Genomic DNA, 26,812 nt, shown 5'->3' with positions numbered 1-26,812 from the left:
CTCCGCTCTGAATCAACGTTTATCCTCTAAAATGCTTCAACACTATCGGAACCCATTTAATTTCGTTGATATTCCTCAGTGGCTACGCGTACTCCCAACGCGGCTGATTATGCGCCGCCATGACTGGCACAGCCACGAGAAATTACCGGATACTGTAGCTACTGGTGCACCCGGTTATTCGATGACCTCGTATAAGCTGACATCATAAAATTTTCGCGGAGAATGTATGAAAAAATAGGAAGAAAGAACCTAGAAGGCAAAATCTGCACCCTAACGCAAAGGCCAGCGCTTTGCCATGTGAGACTCGAGCTGTTAGTTACCTAAGGGCAAAACCACATCGTAGCAAATATTCGCAACACGATGAGGCATGTGTCTGCTGCAGCAGAACTCCGGAGACAGCTCAGCTCATTCTAATGGAATATCAAGACATTCAGCCAGCGCGACTCGTAGGGAGTGTCCATCTTACACAAGCGTTCGTGTTCATAGAAGATGGAAGGATTTACTCGTCCGCAGCCGAGATACCAGATGATTAGAGTATTGGTGGAAGCAGGGAAAAGATGGACAGGACCGCATCCAATTCAGGCATACTTAACAACCTTACAAGGTAGATAAAGGTTTTCAGAAAGAGATAAAAGATTGGGGAGAGACAGACAAAATTGTAGACTGATAATTATAAATCCATTACTTGATTAGCTCAAGCAGGCCAGGTGACTGTAATGGTGCGGCATTGTTCGAGTGGGCAAAGCAGTGACCAACGGGCGGCAAAAGGTCGTCGTGGGAGTATGAAACGGCGAGTAGCACGGGCATTGCCATCCACTCGGACAAGCAGCCGAAAATGTCGAAGGCAGGTTTAGAGATTTTGTTTGTTGTTGCAGCGACCTCGACAGCCCGTGAGTCTTTTGTAGGCACCCCTGCAGTGCATTCTCTGTCGCGCGCGTTCATTAAGAAAGTTGCTAAGACAGGAGGGGCGGCGAATACTCCGAAAAATGTGGTGTCTTTTGCTTTACTGTTTCCACGCATTGCTAACCGTGCATTTGTTGTCGGGTGGTTTGGCGCCGTATGGCTGGTTGCCGTTGCTTCTTCTGTGTTTGTCGACGGACAATAGAGGCCCGCCATGGACACAAGGGTGCGCGTGTGTGTCTGTGTCATGCAATGCAAGGGCGCGACCCTGCAACAGCAGGGGAGAATAACCTGTTCTCTCGCCCCTAATTAAAAGAGGCGTTTCCAAGACCTCTAGAGGAGTCGTAATTAGGTGAAATCTGTTGCGTTGTCACCAGTATCTGCGGCTGCCCGACCCAGGAATTAGGGAAAGGAGAAGCTACATAAACGCACGTCTTAGACCGAGCGAAGCAGTTTAGAAGCTGAGCCCATAATTAGCTGAGAAGCGTCGAGGCTGTAGTGCCGTCCAGTATCGCCTGGGCCGCCCAGCCGCGTCTGTACTCCGAGTGACTTTGCCAAAGCAGACGATCAACCAGTTCGTGCTTCTTGTCGAGTGCTCGAGTGCACGCTGTGATGCGATTTCCGGGAGCGCGCGCCAGGCCTTCACGAAGTGCTTGCGAAAGCACGTAAGGAGATCTGGTACCATCTCACCCAGGAGCGGTATCACTTGGGCGACAAGAAGTTTCTCGAAGTGTGGGCTTGTCCTGCCATGATTTTTGATGAGTCAGCTGGAAAGCTCCCCATAATGTTATGATGCATGCTCCTAAGCTCGCATGAACTGGCCGTGTGTGCCAGTCCATCCACGGGGTTTTGTTTGGCTCAGTGGAGCCCAGAGCCGGAAGCGGTTGTGGCGCACCTTCGTGTGGTCGCGATGCTCCGCAGATGGCTGTGGTGGTCTCCATGGTTGCTTGACCTTTTTTGTGTTAGTGCAATCCGAGAGTCTGTCAGGCTCGTGTCCTGTAAGACCGATATGGCTGCTCGTGTGTTGAGTGCAGTAGTTAAGTTGCCCTTCACCACAACAGCTCCCTTGTCCGGGAAGGACCGTTTGCCCTAACCAAAGCCCCCCGCCCAGTCAAACCGGATAGAGGAGGAGTGCCGGGATCAATGTACAGAATCATGTTGGGTTGATGAGTACATGTAACCTCTGGGACACGGCACCTCCTGGTGCCAAGTCCTCTTCCGATCTGACCATGTCACGACAAACCAACGTGTGCAACGAAGCTCACGGTAGTTCCCCTCAAGTTAGCTCAACCTGCTCTAGGAAAGTCGTCAGATCTAGACTTCCGGGAAACGCAGCACAGCAATCACATCCACCGCAAAAAGATCGGCTTGCCAACATTCTTCAGAAAAGCTGTGCCGTCGACTCCATGGTTTACGGACTTGCTGTTGCTGCCTGGCCATGCGTGTGCCATCATTTGCTTTCTTTTGAACTCTGTTTTAGTGGACCACTGTTAAGTGCATTCTTGTGTAGCGTTCGTTTTTATATCCAGCCTTAATTGCTCATTGTATTTCATTTGTCGTCATCATTGATCTATATTAAGTACATGTATGTTACTGTTCTTGTCATTTTTTTAAATTTATGCATCGTTGTCAGTCGATAATTTTTCTTTCTTTCTCCCGCCTTCGCCCCCTTCACTGTGCTCGCTTGAATACGGAACCAACAGCCGGCAAGTATTCCTAATCGACGACTTCGCGTCGACAGTGAACGGGTTACAAGCCGTGACAGTGACTATTTCTCACCGCCCTGTTTCCATGGGAATGACAATTTATCATCATTGTCAAGGGTGCTAATGTCACTGCGCACAAGGGCGTAATCACAGGGTACATTTTTGAAGAGCGGCGCGCTTTCTTTGCAGCTTCGGAAAAATGCAAACCATAGCAGATGCATTCGCACGAAAATAAAGATCAGTGCGAATTATTCCTACACTGCAGTCACCGTGATATTCCGCATATATATACAAGTATTCTGCGCTTACAGCCAACTGATAAACGCGCTACTGGTGGCGTGTTTCCCAAGTGCGGTAGAGAAGAAAGCAGCCGTCAACCGTAGTTTTCTGCATCGCTGCTCATGGCAATGTTTGATTAATGTTTCCAGAGAAGAACCAGGAACACTCATCACATGTGTGTAGTGGCCGAAGCTTAAATGCATGTCGAAAAACAATTGTCGTGTGGGGGAGCGTCCAAATGCCAAAAAATGCCTCAAATAGCCCGCGAGGTCCCCTGTGCGAGAGTGATGGCAGCAATGGATCGACACCTTTGGGCGAGAAACTTCATCGATTGCTTTCATTCTTTCATATCGATTTTTTTAAACTTGAGGACATTTACACGGGTAGGCGACGAAGTCAAAAATCCATCAGCCCTTACACTCTGAAGATGGACGAGCAGCGAAGCGTTGGTGCGCTTTACCTCAGTCGACGCATCCATGTATATATAAGTATTACCATGGTATAACCCTCAACACGCGTCCAGGCCATACCAGAGCCAAGGCCACAGCCCCGTGGAAACTACCAATAAGGTCGCCTAGGTGACTGTGGCATAACCACAACACACAACGCCCACTGGTGGTAACCGCGTGTATGGGACGCAGGTGGCCGTTAAACGGAGCCTCGACGCGAGCGACGATATGCGTTGACCGGGGCGCAGTCAGAGCAGTGCACGAAAGAAAACACGTTTGTTTGTAATTTGCGATTGAGCATACTTCGTAGTTAATTCGCTGAATGAAACTTGGAAGCACTAGAGTGTTATTCTAGCGGACAAACATGGGGCCGTCCGTCTTCCTCCCGCAGAAGCCCATGTATTGATAGCAGACGGGAATTCCTGAATATTTACAACTTCACTGTTAACTACGTAATTGTGAAGAGTAAGGTAAATGAAGCTCAGCGTAAGGTTAGATTCATCTTAGCTGCTTATTGTCATATAATATTTTGGGGTAGTTACGACAAAACAAAGGAGCCATTTTTCGTAACCATTCTCCCTCCGTAGACGACCATGTATTGACAGCAGACAGGAATTCTCCTAACGTTTACAACTTCACTGTGAACTACGTAATTATGACAAGTAAATAAAACCTGGCGTAATGATATAGTCCTTGTAGCGGCCCATTTCAGTATAATTTTCCCCTAAATATCTACATTAGATCGAGAGCTACAGAGCATTCGCGAAAAACTGGAGCCGTAACTTTTTTCGTGTCGACGAGACATGTAGATGGCCGGACATCAACCACCACCGGAGGGCAGCTATATAGAACTTATATACAAAGGACGGTACGTCTGTTTCAACAGCAGATGACACACACAAAACACACGAACGCTCAAAATCGGAACCGGCAATATGGCGCCAACCATGGACGGTGCTTGCGCTCTTCGCGGATGATGACGTCAAGCGCTTACCGCCTATAGGGTGCACGACTGCACGAATGCATGGCGCTGTGCACTAAAGCTGCTGCGGCTTGCAAGCATTGACTTTGTTGGTTTCAGGCGCCCCGTTAATTTGTCACACCAGCTGTTACACAGTTCAGGTCAGAGGATCTATTTTGTGCAGAGCTTCGAGAATATTGTACTGTTGCCAGTTGAATCACAAAGAATTTTATTTGGTACCTGTTTTTCACGTCATCTGGTTTATACCGTGGTGAATCGCGGTTTTATCAGAATGAGGACGGGTGGGGCAAGTGTATCTTTAAGAGCTTGGTTCTTTTCGAACGAGGACATCTTCGAAAGAGGCAGGTCAGGGCGAAGACTGCTGTTATAGTTGCTGCTCGTGGATTCTCCATAAAAAATGCGCATCATAATTGTGAAGTTAATAAAGCTTGCTGCCGTTTGGACGCATCTGCAACAAAGAGTGTTTTGTTTATTGCGCAGTTGAGAAACCTTTTCGTGTGCATTTTATAATCATCGAAATTTTTTGAGCGCAGCGTTTACGCAGCTCCGGACGGAACCCAACCCTGCCGTGAGCGCCCGTCTACCTTGGCCAGTGCTGGTTCACCTTTAAAATTTAGTCTGGCTTCTTGATTCAGTAACAATTCAAAAATACCGAAAATTGGGATGACTTTCGCTTAGTACGTTTGCAAGTGGGCCACTAAGAGAAGTTCAAGTTTAGACAACACAAGTGGAAAGGGCAGCTCGTCATCGTACGCAGCGGAATTACATCGGCAGCCCAGCGCTGACTCACGCGTCCATCTAGCTGTACATTTAGCCATTTATTTCCTTGACGAAGGTACGCACTTATGTTGGCATGTTCACAACTACTCTTTATGACGCCATTCTCACGCCGGTTATTCGGCGATGACACAGGCATTCCGCTGTAGCCAGACCATTGTGTACTGTGTACCGGCATGGTGCCGTGTGGAGTCGTTTGAGATATGTCTGCACCAACGACGTGTGCTTTTAATGAGGTACAGAAACAGTAATGCGGCAAGGGTAGAATTCCAGAAATACATACGATCGATACGTCAAATTAGTCAACAAAACGCGAAAGGTTACTTAACTCGCTCTCGACTTTGTAGCAGGGCTTTTCTTTACGCTCGTCTGCGAAACGCGCTGGCCACGTAGGCGGAGGGCGTTGTCCGAAACTCCGTTGACATCGTGTATATGTGAGGTTTCATAGAGGCCGGCGCCTTTCCTGCAGCTGTTATTGCAGAGGAGAAATCGCAGCTGCGAGCTTCAGCCATCCTTTAGGCAAAGTTTCGTCATCTGCGACTGCTCCCTAGCGTGGTTTCGTAAAAGCCCACTACGCGGCCTACCGCCAAAGTTGCTGAGCCTATCCTTTTGTCTGAATTATTTCTCAGAACATTTAGAACTTGCACTGCACAAGGAAAGGTCAGTGAAACAATATTTCATAGCCCTTGCATTTCATTACAAATTTTCTATTAAAAAGCCCAAACAATATTAATTGTCATAAGTTCCAAAGGATGTGACCTTACTGGCACCGCTAAATACATGCAGTGCAGGGGCACCAATGCTATGGCACTACAGGTCCTACACTCGAAGGTTTTAAAAGATGTAATGGCATGTTTCTTTCGTCTATTCATATTTTGAGGCAGAAAAAAGTCCTAGACCTCAATATCCTCGAAAAGTAGTGGTATATATCAGAGCGTCGTTAATAATTGAACATGACAGCTTACTTACAGTCGGTTTCCGTATCGTTTCCAGGGAGATACTGTACCGTGACGTCACGACAAAGTATGTCAGAGCAGGACAATCCGACACTCACTTCGGCCCACTCGGTTGCCTCGTATACTGCTACTTTTTGTGAGGGCCACTAAAGCAGCATAGTGACAAGGTGTCCTCATAAAAAACGAAGCCGAAACTGGCTGTTAAGAGGATGATATATTAAATTATTCATGGCAGCCTTGTCACTGGTTTTTCTTGCGTTTTCTTGTTTTTCTTGCGTTTTTTCTTGCGTTTCTTGCCTTCATTTAACGCCACAGAAATGAATAACCAAAATACCATGTGAGTGCCGCTTTATCGGCCGGAGAAATAGTGGCGCACCCGCGCATAGTTAGAACACAATCCGAAGGGTTCTAGCAGAGCGCTAAACCTTGCTATAACCTGGGTCCTTCAACACTTTCGAGAAGTATTGAAGGATTCTGCAATTCCTGTAAGTGCTTCAGCCTTAACTCGGAAATGCCATTTTTTGAATTTTATCAATAGGTTCTACAATTTCTCAACTAAGATTTTGTAGCGATCATAATTCTTCATCTACTTCACACACTTCTTTGTGTCTAGGTGGGTCTGTAATAAATTTACCGCTGACTTGGTTCACTGGGTAGTCCATGGTTTATTCAGTAGATCATTTGGACCAATAGGAAAACGCCCTATTTCTGTTACACAATATATGCCTCGAACGGGAGTTTCAACTTGTCTAAACGTAACCTTCATAGCGAAATATTCATAGAAATTAATCGAGCCAGACCTTGGAACATGATACCCAGTCGAGATAAAAACTGCAGATAAATTTGGAATAATATGAAAGTTGATTTTTGTCTATGCAACACCTGTGAACATATCGTTCATATTGGAAATATGTGTCGAGCCTGTTGTAACTTTCTGTTCAACTTATGTTATTTTTCGGAGCTCACCAACTTTTTAATAATAATCATAATAATAATAATAATCTTTATTTCCTTCATGAAGTGAGGGAGTGCGGGAAAAAAAGCTGACAAGTCAGCTTGACTAGTTCCCAGCTCCCCGGAGTACAAAATAGAAGAAACAGAAACACTTTTCGCATGGCAACATAGAAACCACAAACAAAAAATAATAGTAATGCAGCAATAACTTGCCGATAACAGCGAGAATAAGTAACTATAGAAATAAAAAGTTGGTAATTGCGTGATAGATAAATGGTAAAGGAAACGTACAAACATGAAAAAACTGCTAGTAAAAAGCGCTACATTATGAAGGAAACGAAAAATAAACGGCACGCATTGGTGTAGTAAGAAATAGTACATTGGTACATTGCAATGCGTATAGCGTACATTCGCAGAGATGAAAAAACCACATGAAATTCAGTCATGGGAAAGGAGCTTTGCCACAGAAGAACAATTTCAGTTTCTGGTTCGATGCTGTTTCGGGAGTGAAACCGTTGTTATGGCAGAAATTTAGCAAATGCGGTAGCGTTCTGTTTACCATTTGTTGTCCGTATCCGGTTCTGCACGTTTTGATTAGCCATGGCTGTGTGTTTCGATTCTCATAAGGTGTGGTCCTTTTAGAAAGCGATGCCAACCGTAGTAGGGAATAGCTGTCATTTTTTACTTCAAACTTATAACGTGAACACAGGCAATGCGGATATAGCTCGTCTATTTTCATTACACAGTACTTCAAGAACAGAGGGTGGGAAGGGTGTCTCATGGGGACGTTTTCAATATTTCGTAACATTTTTTCTGTAATATCATGATTCTTTGCAAATTACCTTTTGTTGGGTTCCCCCAAACTATATATATATATATATATATATATATATATATATATATATATATATATATATATATATATATATATATATATAATTGGCAATATTTCATATGTGAGTAGAATAGCGCATTGTAAAATAGAAGCTTAACCTTTGACGGTAGAATGTATCTGCTGGCGTATGTCAATCCAACGATGCGAGACAGTTTTGACACAACATGGTCGATATGAATGTCCCAGGTCATATTTTCGCTGAAATACACTCCAAGTATTTTAAATGCGCTTACTAGTTCTACCTTTGAGTTTTGCAGCTTAATGTCTGAGGTAATATTAATTTTCTTGTTTTTCGCACAGTATATAACAGCCTTCGTTTTACTAACGTTTATTTTCAATTTGTTAAGTTGCGCCCATGTATTTAATTTCACAAGCGTTCTGGCCGCTCTCAGAATCAGCTCATCCGTACTTTCTGCAGAGAATAACAGTGTCACCTCATCAGCATAAATAACAAATTTCACCATAGGATCGACGTCAACAATGTCATTCAAGTATAAGTAAACAAAAATGGGCCCAGAATACTCCCTTGAGGTACGCCGGCAGAAATTGGTAATACATTAGAAGAGCAGCCATTTATATACACGTACTGCTTGCGCTCACTAAGGTAGGACGTCAGTAGTGGTAGAACTGTTCCGCGGAATCCGTACATTTCAAGTTTCTTTAACTGGATAGCGTGATTTAAATAATGGAAAGCTTTCATAAAATCTACGTATATTCCAAGGGCTACTTCTTTCAAGCGATTGCAGGATAAATTCTTTTCGCTCTAACAGTGCCATTTCTGTTGAACGATATTTCCGGAAGCCATACTGCGCACCGTGAATGATATTGCATTGTTCGCAAAAATTTGTCATCCTAGTAAGAACCATCTTTTTGAAATCATTTTGAGAAAACGGGTAGTACGGATACTGGTCTATAATTTGTAAAATCATTCTTACTACCTTTTTTGTGCAATACGCTCATTTTGGCGAGTTGCATTTGCCCCGGAAATGTTACTTGAGATAAGCAGAGGTTATATATGTTTCTAGCATGTTTTGTTGTTCTGCTGCTGGACTGGCAACTAACCACATTAGGCTATTGCACCAAATATCGTTGTATATGCTTTTAGTGTTGTCTAAAATAAAGGTTTATTGATTGATAAATTCGTTAGTGTAGTATGTACGCAAGTGTACAGTCTTGCTGTTGTGAAGCCTCCCTTATCGGTGCACTTCCGCTACGGGAGCAGCTCCCATCGTTTGTCCCACCTTTGTATTCGCCTTCTCGAGGCGTAATCCTCTTCTTGACGGCGCATGGTGGAAGAGACGAGATATAAAAAAGAAGAAACACAGGCCAGGCTTCCACCATGGTCTCCGAGATTGGGTGCGCTTGGAAGTTTTGCTTATTTGTCTCGAGGGCGTTATATCATCGGGTTTCACTTCCTCTATGTACCACGAACACCTCCCATGGACACTGTCAGGACCGATGCTGCGTTTTTATGAATTCCTAGGATATTTCACGACTCACATAACCTCTCCACTTGCCACGGTTCGAGTTCTCTACATTATATATGCTGGTTCTGTTCAGAGATGAGTATATGTGATTTTATGGTACCCATGGCGATGGCCAAGTTTGGGAACCACAGATGAGCTGAAATTCAAACACAGCTCAAGCCATCTGCAAAGCTGTTCGCTTTCTCTTATTTCTGGTGACCTGCATCAGTGTCCACAAAAAAGATGCAAAAAAAGTTGACTATGTGTTGACCATGTGTTGGCTCTGTGTGCTTTCAGAAGCCACATCTATTTCCCATTTATTATACATAGAGCGGTAACTCACGCTTCCAGTAATAAAGAGGCATGCTCATTCCAGCTTTGGCCAAGTATCTTCATGTGAAAACAATGCCCTTATAACCACAAGAGTTCACGTACTCAAACAAATGCATGCTTTTTATTTATTTATTTACTTAATTTATTTATTTACTTGTCTATTATATTACGAGGCAGCCGTTATACCAACCTTTCTAGAACCCAATCAAGACACTGAAAAAAGACCAAGGGGCAACCCACGATGATGACCATGCACAGGCATTGAAGACATGCGACGACAATGATATAAAGACAAGAAAGAATTGCGCAATAATGACGTAATATATATTCAAAGGTTGTTTCTGAAATGGTCATTTACGTGCCACTCTGTTTTGCCGATGCGTGCTTTCCACAGGACAGTAGTATGTCCTATATTCTACTACCTTGGAAGTTGCTTTGACGAATAAGTGAGCGTGGTTCTTTTCAGTTTCAGTTTCAGTTTACTTTATTTCTTAATTAAGGAGGCGACATACATGTTTACACAAGTATACAGGAGGAGGTCCCACAGCATGTGGCTTAAAGGGCACCTCCTGTCAGAAAATATATACATTAGAGGAAATACAAAGCATAAAACAGCAATACAGTAGTCACTATGAGGAAGATTATACAAAGTAAATGTTGTACAAACTGTAAAGTAATCTAAAGTCAATAGCTAGTCGTAGAATTAAAACAGTAGTTTAAGGCATTCGCAGCAGAACACACCAAAATACTCATAAAGGCTATAAATGAGAAACAAAAAACTAAAGAAAAAGGAAACACGGGAAGGAAATGAGCAGGAGTGAAGTGAATAGCTTAGATATGTGGATTATTTTGGCGAACTAGTAGAAAAGTGAATAATGTTTTCTTGAAGAAACCTAAAGACGAAGAGCGCTTGACACTAGTGGGAGGCTGTTCCCAGTGGATAATTTTGCGAAATATCCAGATTGTTTTCCATAATTAGTATGTATTAGTGGCAATGAGAAATTGTTGTTAGCTGCAAACCTTGTTTGGTTCAAGGTAACCAAAGTAGGCGCAGAAAATATATTTACTGGAGGAGGCTTACGTATTACCTTAAATAACATTACGGATAATTTATTTTTAACAAAATTTTTACTGAAAGTATTCTGTGGTTGAGAAGCATATCAGAAGCACTGGAGTAGAATGGGCTTAACGACAGTATCCGGATAGCTTGATTCTGCAAATGCTGTAGTGGTGCTATATGAGTTGGATAGTTCGATATATATCAATTATCGCTGTAATGCAATAATTGAGATGGCTGTGAATAAAAGAATACAAGGTCAGCAATGTTGGTTTGCTAAATTAATATCTAGATTTAAGTAAAATTGTAATACCGGGAGACATTTCGCGCATCAAATGGGCGATATGCTGCGTAAATTTTAAGTTTGAGTCAAGGATTATTCCAAGAAATGTGCATTCATTAATTGCACTGATGTTAAGAGAGTTTAGGTTGACAGTGGGAATGAATTCTAGTATCCTGTGATACGAATGAAAAGCATAAAAGACGTTTTGGTAGGATTTATGCTTAGCGAGATAAGTTATCACCACGTTAAAATATTTTTCAGATCAGTGTTTAGCTTAGTAGTCAGAGAAGTTGTGAACGATCAGTTGCAAGTAATGTAGTGTCGTCAGCGTAAAGAAAGGCCTCAGCTTCTCTAAACAACCGGGTAAATCATTTATATAAAGCAGGAATAGGAGTGGGCCAAGTACAGACCCCTGCGGGACCCCTTTATTGGTCATTCTGGAATTAGAAAGTGAGGAACTAAAATACACAGCTCGTTGTATATCTGTTAGGTAACTTTTTATAAGTGCTAATGCTGGGCCATCCACGCCTACTGCTCGTAGTTTAGCAAGTAAGATGACGTGGTGTATGGATTCAAATGCTTTGGATAAGTCGATAAAAACTGATCCTGCGTAAAAACCGGCATCTATAGGGCCTTTTATTTTATCCGTGAAATAAAGTATAGCACAATCAGCCGAGGATCCTACCCTGAAGCCAAATTGATTTGGCGAAAGAATGTTAAATTTTGAGAAGTATTTGGTTAAGCGTTTTTCAATACCTTTTGCGATAACCTTGCTACAGAAAGGAAGAATAGCAATAGGGCGATAATTAGAAATGTAGGAGCGGTCACCCCTTTTTATTACTGGAATAATTTTAGATTTTTTGAGCTGACTTGAAAATACTCCAGTCTTAAATATAAAATTGATAACATGAGACAACGGGCGAGCGATAAGATGAGCTACTAATTTAATATTAACAGAACTGATTTCGACCAGACCTGTTCCTGTAACTTTAAATCATGTATGATAATTATTTCATCTGGGCCAGTTGGAAATAGGTACAATGATTGTAAGCATCACTGAAATGATAGTTAAGTATCAGTGGCATGATCAGAGGAATGGTCACAGAAAAAATCATTAAATGTGATCGCGATTTCTTCTGCTTGTTCAAACGGGGCATCTGATGAATGAAGCTTACTTATTGTTCTAGCCCGACGGGTTCGGTTCAAGAAGGAATTTATTATATTCCACTGCCGTTTTGAATCTGCGCCGGCTTCGGCTATTCTGAATTCATAATATTTTCTCTTGGCTACCCTGAGCAGCTCGTTTAGCAAATTAGAATAAATCTTACAGCGAGTTTTGAGTCGAATGTTAAAATGGCATTGTTTAATTTTTCGGTACAGGTTATCTTTTTCATGTAGGCTAGTTAGTAGACCATTGGTTAACCAAGGGTTCTGTAAAGCTGGCACATGTCTTCTGCATTTTACAAAGCTTGTAGAATGAGCGATACATTTCTTTATGTATATTATATATTAGCTTCTGTAGCTATTAAAAGGCAAAGATGGGCTGGCTAGTTGGGGGCAGGAAGTACAAGGTTAATGCCACGCTGCTCGCCACATGATTGAAGTGCAGCATTTTATGTATATAAGGCACGACCTGTGTGGCTTTGTCATGTTTCTTGTTGTGCCCTTCAGATTCTTAAGAAGGATTTTAGCAACCCCAAATACCGCTGCGGTTAAAAAGTAATTTCTGTCAGTTTTGACACCTGTGCAAGTAATCTTACATTTGCCTTTTCATTCTTATCATGCGGGATGCACAATGGTCAATCTTAGTGATAACGTTGGGTGGCGTATCATGTTCCGAGCCACTGACGGAAGGCGAAAATAATCAAAAAATGAAATAGAACATTAACACAATACGGCTTCAGTAAACAAGAGCTGTTGGCACTTTAGTTCCGAACCCAACACGAGTATGTATCTTAAACCCTGGCATAACTACCTGCATTATAACAAAATTCTCGATATAATAAAGTATAACTTTTTGTAACTTCTTATCCATAGATCACCATGTAACTTGAACCTGAACATGACGAAGTGTGTTTAATACTGCAATTTACTGCAATTTATATGGGCGATAAAGCTACGACCCTTGCTTCACCTGGCTGCTTCTTACTTAGCTATCACTATTAATGTTTCGCCTTTCAGACAAAACTTAGACTCTTTGTTGTAACCAACTATCCCTCGTTAGTCAGGCAACAGCAGTGGTAAACACGAGAAGCTGTACTAGGACTAAATTCAAGAACCTCCCGCCATCTTGTTCCGTAAAAGTACAAGTGCGATAAGATCCTATCGCCGCCCGTGCACCGAATGCTTTGAATTCGAGGAAAAGCATGCGCAGGTGACTGAAAAGGATAGTGGCTTGATGTGCGCCGTCTTTCCTCGCACTCAAGGTGGGAGAGGAGGTGCAGGTGAGTTTGCATCTCCTCTCTAACCTTGCCGTGGCTTCGTGTGGCCGGCCCACGCGTGCTGTCTGGCAGAAAATCTGCGACAGCAGAAAAGTTTGGGCGAGCGCTGATCACTGGTGGCTCCACAGGCGCTGTCGAGTTCCTACGCGCTGTAGCTCGCATAATCTCGAATTTCGGACACGCTCAAACGAGAGCCAGACAAGGTGTCGCGTTCATCCTCCTGTGCCATCGCTCTTCATCAATACAAAGTTGTTTCAGCGCGTGTTATTGTGTCATCGAGTGAGATAATTTAATTCATGCTTGCCAGTGCATGCGTGCCATCACGCTTAATTTAATTGTAAGAGAATGTTTAGTGTTTTTACACAGCCGATGAAACTGTAACATCACTTCGTGCACTCAAAGAGCTAGGGAAGCTAGGGAAAGTATCACAGGAGTGTAGGGTCGGATTTACTCTTGAAAGCATTGCTTTACTGCCGCAAAATGTCGAGTGGAATGGAATGATCCGCTAGAAAGTGGTGAGCAAAAGTTCTTTTCACTCTGCCCTTCCGAGAGGGAGAATAATTCCCGTTCAACTATAGCGGCAAAAGAGAACAAAACGCAGCGTAAGCTCCTGCTTCAAATGTAGGAGGCTGGCCTCAAACATGGTGATTTACCACTCACGCACGCTGAGCGAAGAGCACATCGTTTTGCTTTTAACAGAACAAGCAGCCACATTGCGAAGGGAAGCGGAGCAAGCGCTCTGCTTTTTCACTTGGAGTTGCCCCACCGCGCTTGCGCACAACATCGCGGAACAGCACAACACCGGAGAAATACGATGCGTCCAGTGGGCAGGAACTAAGGCCTTCCAAGGTAGATTGTGCGTACCACCACAAAAACAGGACAACCGTTCGTCATTTGTTTGATCTAATAACAAATCCTCCACGGTAAGGTAATTCTAAATTACGTGCCCACTCTGCGTATATGACATTCTATCGTCTGGAAGTTGGGATTGACAACGTGATTGACAACGAACTAGGTAAGTGCGTTGCGTCTCCCGATGTCAATCGAAATAGCCAGTCGTCGCAATAACTGCAGGGGATTTTATCACTTGGTGCTATCCATAGGAACTTTCAAAATCGTCAACTCATGCCTGAACCATGGTATGTTGAACAACACCTGAGGCGAGCGGACGCATGAAAAGGCTTATTTACAAGGATTGTTTCCCTATAGACAGCGACCATTGGTAGGGTTGGCGTGTAACACCCCGGGAAAAAAGGATGCTCAAGGACCAGGCCTAATCGAAACGAAGGATGGATTCATACTTTGCTATGGTTGTCACGAGTGGTTGCCGGTCTGGCAGGCGCCCCGAAGGGATGATAGGCCCCCTTTTGTGGGCGACTCTAAGGGAGAACCCTTTTCACAAACTGTGCGACTCCATGGGAGCACGCTTTCCGCGAACGTTCCGACTCTAGGTGAGACCCTGTCCACGAACCAATCAGGACCCGCGGGTTGCCGCCAGAGACGGCACGCTCGTGCAACGTCACCTGGGAGAAGGGATCAACCGCCCATCCCCGATCAGACTTAGTGCATGTCACGTGACGTTGACCTGAGCAATATCCCGCCTACTTCTATAGCGGGCCTAGTTAAGGGGCCCCACAATCTACTTTTTAATTCATTCATTCTCTTCTTATCTTTCACCAACCATTCAATAAATAGTGGAAGTTTCGCACTTGAAATCGTCTCGTCCTTGCCTGGTCGCCATGGTCTACCGCACGCCTGCAGCCTGCCGACAACGCCACGTTACCCGATAGTAGCACCGGTGGGTTCGAGAAACAGGCGTGGCAACAACTGGTTGGCAGCGATGGGATACGCCACGTTGGACACCCCAACATTAGACGACATCTAAGGGATCGTCTCCTCTTCGTCTTGGTGACAACGTTCGGAAGGAAGGTGTCATGATTAATGACTGCATATGGTGAGTAAACGGCTTTTCTTCACGAAGATATCGCTTGGTTTTACGTATTTTTGGGGAAGTAGAGAGCAGTGATTTTTCTTTAGCCATGGACGCAAGTTTTGAGTATGTCGAGGTTGCTACAAAGTGAAGAGTTAGCAGCATTAAGGGCAGCCATGAACTTAAAGGCTCTAAAGAAGCCGGAGTTGTTCAACTTGGTCAGAGAATTGGGCCTCCTAATTACCGAATCACAGAGAAAGCCGGAGATCATTGAGGCGACCGAAGCGAGCGGGACAGACGATGATGAACTGAAGGGATGCCTACAAAGCACTGCAGAAAAGGAGGAAGAGCGTAAGCAACCAGAAAAAAAGGAAGAGCGTAAGCGCCTAAAAGAAAAAGAAGAGCGTAAGCGCCTAGAAGAAAAAGAAGAGCGCGAGTTGGCAGTACATCAGACCAAACCAGCGCGCGACCTCGAAATGAGGCGCCTAGATAATGTGTTTTTGGAGGCTCAAAATACTGGAAGACTACTAGAGGCCCGAGAGAGCAAGCGCCGAATGACAGACTTGATGGCACCTTACGCAGTAGGAGTGGACATACACCTGTAGGTCTTCTTCTGGTGCAGTTTGAGCGCACGTGTAAGAAGGCAAAATTTGCGAGAAACACGTGGCCGCAACGCTTGCTTACGTTGCTGCCACGTGAGGTAGCTGATATCATTGCCCGCATGGGGAAAGAAGAAGCAGAGGACTTCGACCAAGTCAAAGCGAATCTGCTTGAAAAGTATAGATTATCATCAGAAGCATTCAGGTGAAAATTCAGGGAGGTCGAGAAGACCAAAAAGGAGTCATACTCAGATTTCGCACACACTTTGGAGGTAAACCTCGAAAGAATGGCTCAGAGAAGAGGGTGCACTCGGCCACGCCGAAAAGACAATGCAGTGTGTTGCGTGTGTTGCTTTAGAACAGTTCTACCGCCGGCTGCCAGAAAACATCAAGTATTGGGTCCAGGACAAGCCAGGCTTGGGCACTATTATGAGAGCGGCCGATCTCGCTGAGGAGTACGTAAATCAGCGTGCGTTCGAGCGCAATGAAGCCCCATAGGAAGGAGATGAATAAATACAGCATCGGCAAGCCAGGGCGATGGTCAAAATCAAGTGAGTGTAAATCCAAGGAAAGGTCAGATTCGATGAAAATTAGTGGCGAGAACCGCAAGCGGAAGAAGGAGTCACCCGAACAGAGGGCAGATAGGCAAAAGAAAAAAGCTTTCGAGGCAAAGAAACCACTAGTTTGCTACAACTGCCAGCAAACGGGGCATATCTCCGTGGGGTGAAAATATCCCAAACTAGTGCTGATGTCACTGAAGAGTAACGAAGAAAATTTGAAATTGCTAGAGCCGTACATTGGAGACCTCGTAATAAACGACAAACCGTGTCGGGTGCTTCGCGACTAGGCAGCCACAATGGACGTGCTCCACCCGTCGTACGTGGAGGAAGCTCATTTCACAGGAAAATGTGCTTGGATAAGGCAAGCCGAAGAGGCCTCCTGTGCTTGTCTCCCTGTGGCAAAGATTCGTATTGAAGTAAGTCCAGTATCGAGTACTGGACACTGAAGCCGCCGTCTCGGCACATCTGCTGCCACACCACCCATATTTATTTTCTAACAAATCTGAGGATCTGCTGCGACACAAGGGAATCCGGTTTAGTGAGGGCATACTGCAAGCCCTAACTCGTTCCAGGGCAAGGGCGCTCGCGGCCAAGGCAGTGTACGAATGTCCAGTGGTGGAGAAAACAGGTTTGGCGGAGGACTCGCCAACCAGCACCAAAAAGGACAGCCCCATAGGGGATATTGTGGAAAGTGCACTAGCTAATAAAGAGGTCAGGAAAGCACCGGAGCCTGAAATGTCTCGAGAGGCAGAATGCAGAAGAAAGTTATTCAATGTAAGCCCTGCCACATTGATTGCTGAACAGGAAAAAAGATTCCGCCCTGCGTAACCTAAGGCCAGACGCGAAAGAAGGGGTGGCCAAACAGAACGTAAATTTTCTTAAGAGGGCAGGCGTTCTCTACAGAAAGTACGCTAGTCGAAAGGTAGTGTGATTGGACCAACTCGTGGTACCGCATCCCTATCGTGAGCAGCTCTTGCACCTGGTCTACGGAGGCTTTTCCACAGGGTCTCTGGACATTCGAAAAACAAAGGACCACTTACTGCAGGAATTTTACTGGCCTGGCTGCTTTCTGGAACAGGAGGCATTCATGAGAAGCTGCGACGGATGTCAACGCATAGGCAAGCCCGGACATAAGGCTAAAGCACCAATGAAGCTTGTTCCAATTATCACGGAGCCGTTTCGCCGGCTCATATTAGACACCGTGAGACCACTTCCTGCAACGCTCTCTGGCTATCGGCATATTCTCACTGCACTATGCCCAGCAACGAAATTCCTAGAGGCGGTGCCCCTCAAAGAACTAAGCTCGACGTAGATCATCAAGGCGCATTGTCTATCTTCGCGCTACTGTGGTTTCCCACAGAAATCCAGTCAGATCAAGGATCCGTATTTACGAGCGCACCGACCTCGGCGTTTCTGCAAACGTACGGTATGGAAATCATTCATAGCCCAGTCTACCACCCGCAGTCAAACGCGGTAGACAAAGTCCACTCGGTCATGAAATGGCTTTTCCGGGCCCTTTCTTATAAGCACAAAACAGATTGGGAGGTTTGCTTGCCCGCAGCAATGTTCATGCTTCGAACTACTCCACACGAGTCAACAGGTTTTTAACCTTCAGAGCTCATTTACGGCCGCTGCCTTTGCTCCCCTCTTCGCATTGTTCGAGAAGCTTGGAAAGGCCGGGCGGGTGACCCTTCAGTTGTGGCATACGTGCGAGTGCTGTTAGACCGACTGCACAGATCTCAAGAATTAGCACGGCAGGAAAAGCGCAGGGCCCAAAGCAATGCTAAGCGATACTATGACAGGACGGCTCGAAGGCGATGCTTTGAAGTTGGGGAAAAGGCAATAATGCTTAAACCCTCATTGAAAAACAAACTACAGGTTCAATGGGAAAGACCGGTTGACATAATTAAGAAATTATCTGAAACAAACTGCGTAATCACGGTACCGGCAAAACGACGGACACCACAAGTGCACCACAGCAATCAACTTAAGCCCTATCGGCAGAGGAAGGCCATTGTGAACATGTCAACTAACCAACCTGGGGAGATGCCTGTCGACTTTCCGGAGTTAACATCAATAACGGGTGCAAAAGACATTCACGACACCATTGACAAGCTAGTAGAGCAAGCAGAGTTCAATCCCAATCAAAGGACCCAAGAGAGGGACCTCGTGTTCGAATTTAAAGACATATTTTCAGACACGCCTGGCAGAGCCACTGCGATCATTCACGATATCGAGTTAACCTCATCGGACCCAGTTCGTTTGAAAGCTTATCACGTTTCACCTCGTCAACGTTAAGTCATGACCGCTGAACTAAACTAGATGTTAGAGCTAGGTTTAATCGAGTCAGGAGAGAGTGACTTGTGTGAGGGTTCAGGAAAGTAGCCGCGACCGTGTATCGACTACCGCCGGCTCAACTTAAGCACGAAGGACCAGACCTGCCCAATACAGTATATTGAGGAAAGGCTTGAGAGAGTGAGCAGTACTGATTTGCTCTCTACACTCGATTTAGTCAGAGGATACTGGCAGGTTCTGTTCACAGAGAGGGCAAGCAGGCTTGCGGCGTTTATTTCCCCGATGGGAATCTTTCGGCCGAAAGTCCTGAACTTTGGATTGAAGAATGCTTCCAATTGTTTCTGTAGCCTTATCGGCCAGATGCTACGGGGAATCGAGGGCTTTGCACTTTCGTATCTCGATGACATAACAATCTTTGCTTCATCATGGACCGACCATATGCAACACTTGCGAACCGTGTTGTGTCATCTACGAGATGCCAACTTGACTGTCAAGGGTCCCAAATGCCAATTAGGGCACGCGGAGCTAGCTTATCTAGGTCATGTAATAGGGCAAGGCCATTGTCGGCCTCCAGAGGTTAAAGTGGCCGCAATAGACTACTTGCCGCAACCACGCACCAAGTGGGACCTCAGGTCATGCCTTGGTTTGTGAGGTTAATACCAAAGATATATCTCGCGTTATTCCGAGATTGCAAGTTCTTTAACAGATGTTCTCAGAAAACCAGAACCGCAAACGGTGAAGTGTGATGATGCAAAAGAAAAGGCTTTTAGTATGCTGAAGAAAGCTCTAACGAGTCAGCCAGTGTTGTACGCGCCCGACTACTCTAAGTCATTCATTCTTCAGTATGACGCCGGCGACCGGGGTATGGGGGGAATGATTTGTCACAATAGAGATGACGAAAATTAATGCCCCGTACTGTACGCCAGTCGAAAGCTTTCAGTTCATGAGGAAGCTTACAGTGCATCAGAAAAGGAATGCACCTGCGTGGTATGGGTGGTGCAGAAGCAAGCTGCTATATCACTGGTTCAAGGGGCACCGTAGAGACTGACCACTGTCCCCTCACATGGCTGGAGTCCATGTCTACGAAAAAACGGCCGTCTTTTGCACTGGAGCTTCGCTCTTCTACAGTACACCTTCGATATCCGCTACAAGAAGGGTAAACTTAACAGGAATGCCGACGGTCTGAGTCGTTGCCTCTAGAGTAGCGAAAGCATCATGCTCACTCTGGTTTCCGTGGCACTTTTACGCCGGTATATCTTTTCATACGTCTTTTTTATTATCGCGAAGTCGTAGTTGATTGTTAGCTGATTTTAGTAACCGCGTCTTACCACTTTATAAAGGTCTCTTTTTAGTGTTTAGGGGGGAGGACGCGAGAAAGGGAGGGAAAAGCAGTAGCGGGTATTTTTATTTTTTTTTGTAAAGCGTGGTATGTCTTGGGGGAGGGTGGCCTTGTGCATGCTTACTTTGTAATTGTGGGTCTGGTACGGTTCTGGAGTGATGGCTTGCCCAAACAGGAGACGAAAAGTTGCGAGACTGGTGCGCAAGTCCCGTTTCGCCGGACCGGACTAGGGAGCAAAGGCACACAAGAGCGCCACGAGCACTGATGAACGACCCCGAGGAATCTACCAGCTATGAACCAAGGGTTCGTCACCCCAGAGGGAAATTCTGCTGCTGAAACGCCAATCCCTCACCCAGTGGCTGCTGGCTCCTACCCGTCTCTATCTTCCTCTCCCACCGGACATTCTGTTACGGTTAGCGTGTAAAACCTGGGCAAAAAGGATGCTTATAGGCCATGCCTAATCAAAACGAAGGATAGACTCATAATTTGGTATGGTTGTCTCGAGCGGTTCCCGGTCTGGCAGGCGCCCCGCAGTGATGACCGACCCCTCTGTGTGCGACTCTAGGGAAGAACCCTTTTCAGAAACTGTGTGACTCCCGGAGAGCACCATTTCCACGAACTGTTCGACTCTAGGGGAGGCCTTTTCCGTGAATCAAACAGGACCCGCGAGTGGCCGCTAGAGGAGGCAAGCTCGTGCAACATCACCTGGTGAAAGGATCATCCCCCCGTCCCCGACCAGACTCCACGGGTTGCCTCCAGAGGAGACGAGCACGTGTCACGTCACCAGGGAGACGGGACCAGCCACCCATTCCCGACAAGACTCAGTGCATGTCACGTGACGTTGACGTGAGCAAGATCCCACCTACGATTTTAGTGGGCCTATTTAAAGGGTCCCGCAATGCACTTTCTTATACATTCATTCTCTTCTTCTTATCGTTCACCAACCATTGAATACAAGTGTCGCACTAGAAATGGTCTCGTCCTTGCCTGGTCGCCATGGTCTACCGGACGCCTGCAGCCCACCGACACCGCCAGGCTACCGAACAGTAACGCCGGTCGTGGTGTGAGAAACAGGCGTCGGAACACCATGGCATAATTCCATTGCTGAATTTGTTACTTTGCATGTCGGAATGTCGCCACCAGTCCGAGTTTTCAAACAGCAGAGGCCAGCGGAGCCCTGGACTGAGGGCAGCCGACCATTGCGATAGAGGACGTACGAAGTAGCAGGTGCAGAACTCCGGGGAAGACACTAGGAGGAAGACTCCCCTTAAGAATCCTCACCAGCCGCAGGAAAATACAATTGCTACAGCTCAGTAAAGTTTTCGCTCACTCACTCACAAAATTTGAGAACATTTAGTTTCAAGTAGCTTTATTGAACCCTAAATTTTCTTTGCCAAATTCGAGTGTTTTTAAGGACTTCCGGGATGTGTACGCAGCCTGTGTGTAGACGGACAGACATACAGAGAGACAAACAGACAATGAACTTCATTTCATCCTAAGGAGCTACTGGCAGGACCTCCTAACGGGAGGCCATTGTAGCCGCTCGCCGCGCCCACCTAGAGGACAGAACGCCGTGACGATCCGCCCTTTCCTGCTCCCTCTGAATAGCCTGGGCAGCGTGTGTGCGTGCGTGCATGTGTGCGTGCGTGTGTGTGCGTGTGTGTGCGCGTGCTCGCGCCCGTGTGCGCGTGTGTGTGGGCTCGCGCGCGTGTGCGTGTGTGTGCGTGTTCGTGTGTGCGTGTGCGTGCGTGCGTGCACAGAACACACTCCCATGCGCAGTCGCATGCGCATGCACAAAACACAGCCGAGAACACTGCAGAGATGTCGATGTGGTTAGCGTGTTTAATGCGTTACCTACCGAAATGTGCCACGTGAATAATTAAAATATTGGTTCTTAATAAAAGCCAGAGAAATGCTGTATTTGTGTACCACACATTACCTAGAAGAGGATTCGGTAAAAGGAACGTTTTATATACTGCTAACGCCGCTAAAAAGTAAACTATTCGGGGCTCGCTCTCCCTGTACAGGTGCATTTTCTCGCTTCGATCATCCATTCCCTTCACATGGTGCAAAATGATTAATTTTTTGGCATGCCACACGATTACTTTTTAAATCACAGAGCACATTTACGTGACCATTTGTATTTAGCGACCCTGATGAATATGAGGATGTAGCCATTATTGCATACTATGCCACTTAGAGTTGGTGGCAAATTTTTATAATGCTGGAATATCATCTCTGCTATCGGTATGGCGTGATAATGGAGTACTTAGATGGGCCTTGTGTTATCATAGTTCTTTGATAGCTTTTTAAAAGAGCAGTAAAGGTGCCTGATGTTAGGAATACAATCGGTTCCAAAGCTTATAGCGGTTGATCATATTTAGGCACAGCGTTTAATGGGATTTTGGTATTGGCTCACAGGCGCTGCACCATTCGAATATTCTACTCTGGCGAACATGTCGTTGGTGATGAGTCAAAACAATTTGCATTGCATTTAAATGAAAGGCAATGAAAACAAATTCCACAAAGAACAATTTATATGTACATTATTACTCTGACACACCTTCTCTGCAGGAAAAGATCGCTCTTTTGAGCTCTGCACACGTATTATTATCCCTGGAATTTACACATCTATAACATCTACGTTATGTGAGCTTTCAACTGGTCGCTGCAAAACAGGCGTTTTAGCTACTAAACCACACTACTTTACGTCAAGCGTCCATTGCTCAAGAAACTGAGTTTTCGTGTAATTTCGTTATTCCGATTCCTCTCGTAATAAAACCTACGATAATTTAATACGAGCGTTCTTTATCCAACAAACTCGCGTACACATTCTCTTGAACGAGAGTTTCAGGCACCGTCGATTACAAATGTTGGCAAGAACGATATCTGAGCAAGTTTCTGTTTTTCTGAACGTTGCTCAACACGCGTACATAACGAGTCAGATACAGAAAGAATATGACAGAAAAAGGTGATAGTCGTTGGTCAGGGCAGGTATTAACATCGACTAAAAATCAAAAGCAGGACGTTCGGGTCATCTCTTTCCGATGGCTCCCAAATTTGCAGCATATACGTCACCATCCCACTGAGCAGGCCCTGCAACCATGTCTTCCTCGCTTATAGCGTAGATCGAAACCTTCGCGAACAGTGATTCTTGCTGATGAGAAATTCTTCGCACAGGTCCTTAATGTCGGAACAACCTAGAACGCAAGTAAAAAAGAAAGCACATACTCTGTGGCTTTTAATGAACAAAACTGAGCTGGTCGTTTGTTGTGTCCCATTTTCCCAAGCTCACACAATTTATTGAAAGCAAAAAGAAATACTACACCTTTCCAAATCGGAACGCTGATTTGCATACGGGAGTTCTGAGCAAATCATATGTACTCCTTTCTTATGAGGATGGGAAGGGGGAAGAGCGAGGTTGTGTAGGGTAATTTTACTTCAAAAAAGCGAGACATACAGAGTGGACAGTCAATAGAACAAGAAAAAAGTGCAAGTGTAGCTCACCTAGAAGTCGCATAGTGTGCTCCAGTTCATCTCTCAATATCTTCAGCACTCTCTCGACACCTTGCCTCCCCTGCGAAGAAGGAACTTGCGTTGGAGAGAGAACTCTGCCCATGCATACTTCCCAATGATTTGGTTGAGCGCAAGCTAAGCACGCACATGATAAACGTTCAAGTATAGTCGTCTCGCAATGTGCTTTCACATTTATTGATTATTGTGCGTTTTCACTTCATAGGAATAGTAGCGTATTCGTTTGGAGAACAAAAGCATAAATGCAATGCATAAATTTTCAGGGAATACCACATGGTCTGACAATCCGTTTTAGGGTTGCAACATTTGGTGTTTGCGAAAGCGTGTCAGAACGAAAAGATTTATTGCGACACGGGGGTCGCAATACACTCCTGCTCCTGCTGCAATTGCGCATGTAGCGGCTGCGCAATTCGAGAGCGATCTGCGTTGGGGGCAGAGTCTATGTGGGTCGGGGGCTCGTAGCTTTGTGCGTGCTGTATGTTCTCGGTGCTCAGTTTGCGTGTAAGCAATATAGAGCACGAAGGTCACTTCGCTAGCTGCTGCTGCTGCGTTTTCTCAGGCCAGCGATTTGACGAGCGTCCGTGGCCATCGAGTGTGATGTGTTCACGTGTGCTGTGCGCGCTGACACCATGGTTGGTAATTTAGTTAGCGAGCGAATGTTTACAAGTTGATATTAGCCGAAAAAGTACTATCCTTACTTCGTATGGCTGTCTGCTAATTTGCTGTCGCAATCGATGCTACGTCTTTCGGGCGAATCTGCGACTTTTCTGTGTGTGTTCTGGTTTTAGTTTCGTTCCACTGAAAAACGTTTTGTTCCGGTTCGGCTGCTGCTCTGGAACAAAAAAAAATGATCCGTAACGGCTGGTAACGGTTTTTGTTCGCGCGCAAAACTTTTTGAAGCGAAGTAATGATAAACACACAGTATGCATTTTCTCAATGAGCGTAATGTGAATTCTCCGATCATGCTCAGTGCCTTGAATCTAGTCACTGAGCATGATCTCAGAAGCAGCATGTCATCGAGTGTATCGAGTGTACACTCCAAAATGTGAGATCGCTTTTCTGATAAAACAAACCTAAAGCAATCATGAACGGTAAAACTTCGCTAAGAAAGCGTTGTACCCATTTAAAACGATACGATAAGCTCTTCAGCGCGGAACCACTCGGTTGCGATACGTTGCCTACCTGCTAGTGCACAGAGCGGTAGGCAGATTAGTGGAGCGCTCTAGCAGCTATCGTTCGCCCTATCATCATCCTACATACGCCTTTTGCGGACCCCTGAGATACGCGCTAATTCTGAGGTTGCCTGACCTCGATTGTTTCGGATTGCCGACGCCCCGCTTCGGCGTGCTGGCTGCTGTCTTGCACGATGCGCCATGAAGAGCTAGGACTCAAAGCCTCAAATATAAATGGGCCAAGAATGGGCCAAAACATTCTACACCGAGTGCAGATGTGATCTGCAAGACAAACGAAATGGGGTGGAAGCGTGTACTAAGCGCAGACAAGACACAGGCTCGGAAGAAGCATTGAGACGATCGGGAACGTCTTCGGTATACAGCGAACCGCAGTGGAATTAAAACGCATGAGCATGCTGGCTGGTAAATGCAAAGTGGAGCAGCGTGGAGTAACGGCGAGGTACATTTACTAATCGCGGTGAACATATCGCCCAAGAACGCGACACAGAGCCACGCCGATGCGCAGCGAAGAATGGTTCAGAACGCGACTGCACAACTGCAGGTAAATGCGGGTCTCCTCGTCATATGCAGTGGTGACACAGCAGCGAAACGGGACCATGCAGCTTGCGACTGTAAACACATGCTCCAAGAAACATTTCTTGTTCGACAAGCTAACAGAAGTGACGTGCATAACTTATGGCCACAGGCCACCCTTGAACATGCTCCAAAGGGTCGGTGCAGCGCGGCCATAGAGTATCCAAAAAGTAATAAAACCGGCTTACGTCGTATGCGAGTCCCCAGAGCACAGGTCGTCCCACGAACACAGCGCGAGCTCCCAGTGCGAGCGCCTTGACCACGTCCGCACCTGTTCGGACTCCACTGTCCAAGTATACTTCCATCTTGTCACCAACGGCGGCGACGATCTCGGGCAGGACGTCAATCTGAAACAGGCGTATGCGGCTTCTAAACGGCATAGAATCATTGCAGGTGGTTATGCACGGTATCCAGTGTCACAGAGAAATTCAATGATACCTTTCCACTTTCACAAGAGAAGGTCCTGGGCCAGTATATACAACGCACGTCCGGCGAGAGAAGCTTTCAACTACTTTCGCCACAGTACACGTGTCTGGCGTGAAAGCGATAACATGATAGCTGCATGAAAATGATCGCAAGCGAAATGTTCAACAACGGACGCGTGGGCGCTGTTGATTCACACGTTCTTTATCTGGGCTATCGATCGCTCGTGACAGATCTCGTGTTATCTTTCTTTTAGTAAGAATCTATCAGTTTCTGTGATTACTTGTGAGGCGTAAATTGTTTAGCCTTTTCTCTTGGGCTACGTGAAGAGGCGGACACGCTTTAGTTGCTCTACAAAACGCAACCATCACGGAGATAACTAAAAAAAAACTTACTATGTGGTTTTGTGGAGCGTCCAACATCATAATTAAAGTTTGTAAGTGGTATTTGAAAGAACTTTTATTCGAGGTTCATTTCAAACACGAAGTAATGCATAGGTAAGTTTAATACTGCGTAGAAAGCGCTGGACACATCCTCACAAGTTATGAGTGTTCTCCCGCCTTATTTATTTGAATGTTTGACCGGTGAGTTTCTCAAGCTAAGAAATGGTGTCAATATGACTTCTTACTTCGCGTTTACAGTGAAAGTACACCGATAAAATGAAGAAGTGGCAGAGATTCTTCCTTAAAGGAAGGAGTTCCTATATTGGATGGCCCTTTTTCCTTGCTATGGATAACTCTGGGAGCTTCTAGCTTCTTCTATGGGAAATGGCGATACTACAGGATACTCGCGGATAACTTTATTGGGTTCCAGTGATGTGAAAAGTTGGGCGGTTTTGGTTACAAATACAATATCTGAGAAGCAGCGCACTGAACGGGACCAATCAGA

General features: G+C 45.5%; 1 protein-coding gene across 2 annotated transcripts in view; it reads right to left on the bottom strand.

Annotated features, from left to right (window-relative positions):
* Window positions 1-23,074: 23,074 nt before the first annotated feature.
* Window positions 23,075-26,812, bottom strand: part of LOC126528625 (uncharacterized) — a 64,832-nt gene continuing 61,094 nt past the window's right edge. For both annotated transcript variants that reach the window (XM_050176467.3, XM_055069296.2), the window contains exons 7-9: window positions 25,690-25,848; window positions 23,709-23,778; window positions 23,075-23,401 (exon numbers count right to left, since the gene is read on the bottom strand). In XM_050176467.3, coding sequence (XP_050032424.2) covers window positions 23,319-23,401; window positions 23,709-23,778; window positions 25,690-25,848 — 312 coding nt within the window. In that variant the 3' untranslated portion in view covers window positions 23,075-23,318. The remainder of the gene's footprint in view (window positions 23,402-23,708; window positions 23,779-25,689; window positions 25,849-26,812) is intronic.

This window comes from Dermacentor andersoni, chromosome 9, assembly GCF_023375885.2.
Source record: "Dermacentor andersoni chromosome 9, qqDerAnde1_hic_scaffold, whole genome shotgun sequence".
NCBI classification, from domain to species: Eukaryota; Metazoa; Arthropoda; class Arachnida; order Ixodida; family Ixodidae; genus Dermacentor; species Dermacentor andersoni.
Note: the sequence above shows the minus strand (reverse complement) of the source record. Positions and strands in the feature narration are given on the sequence as shown.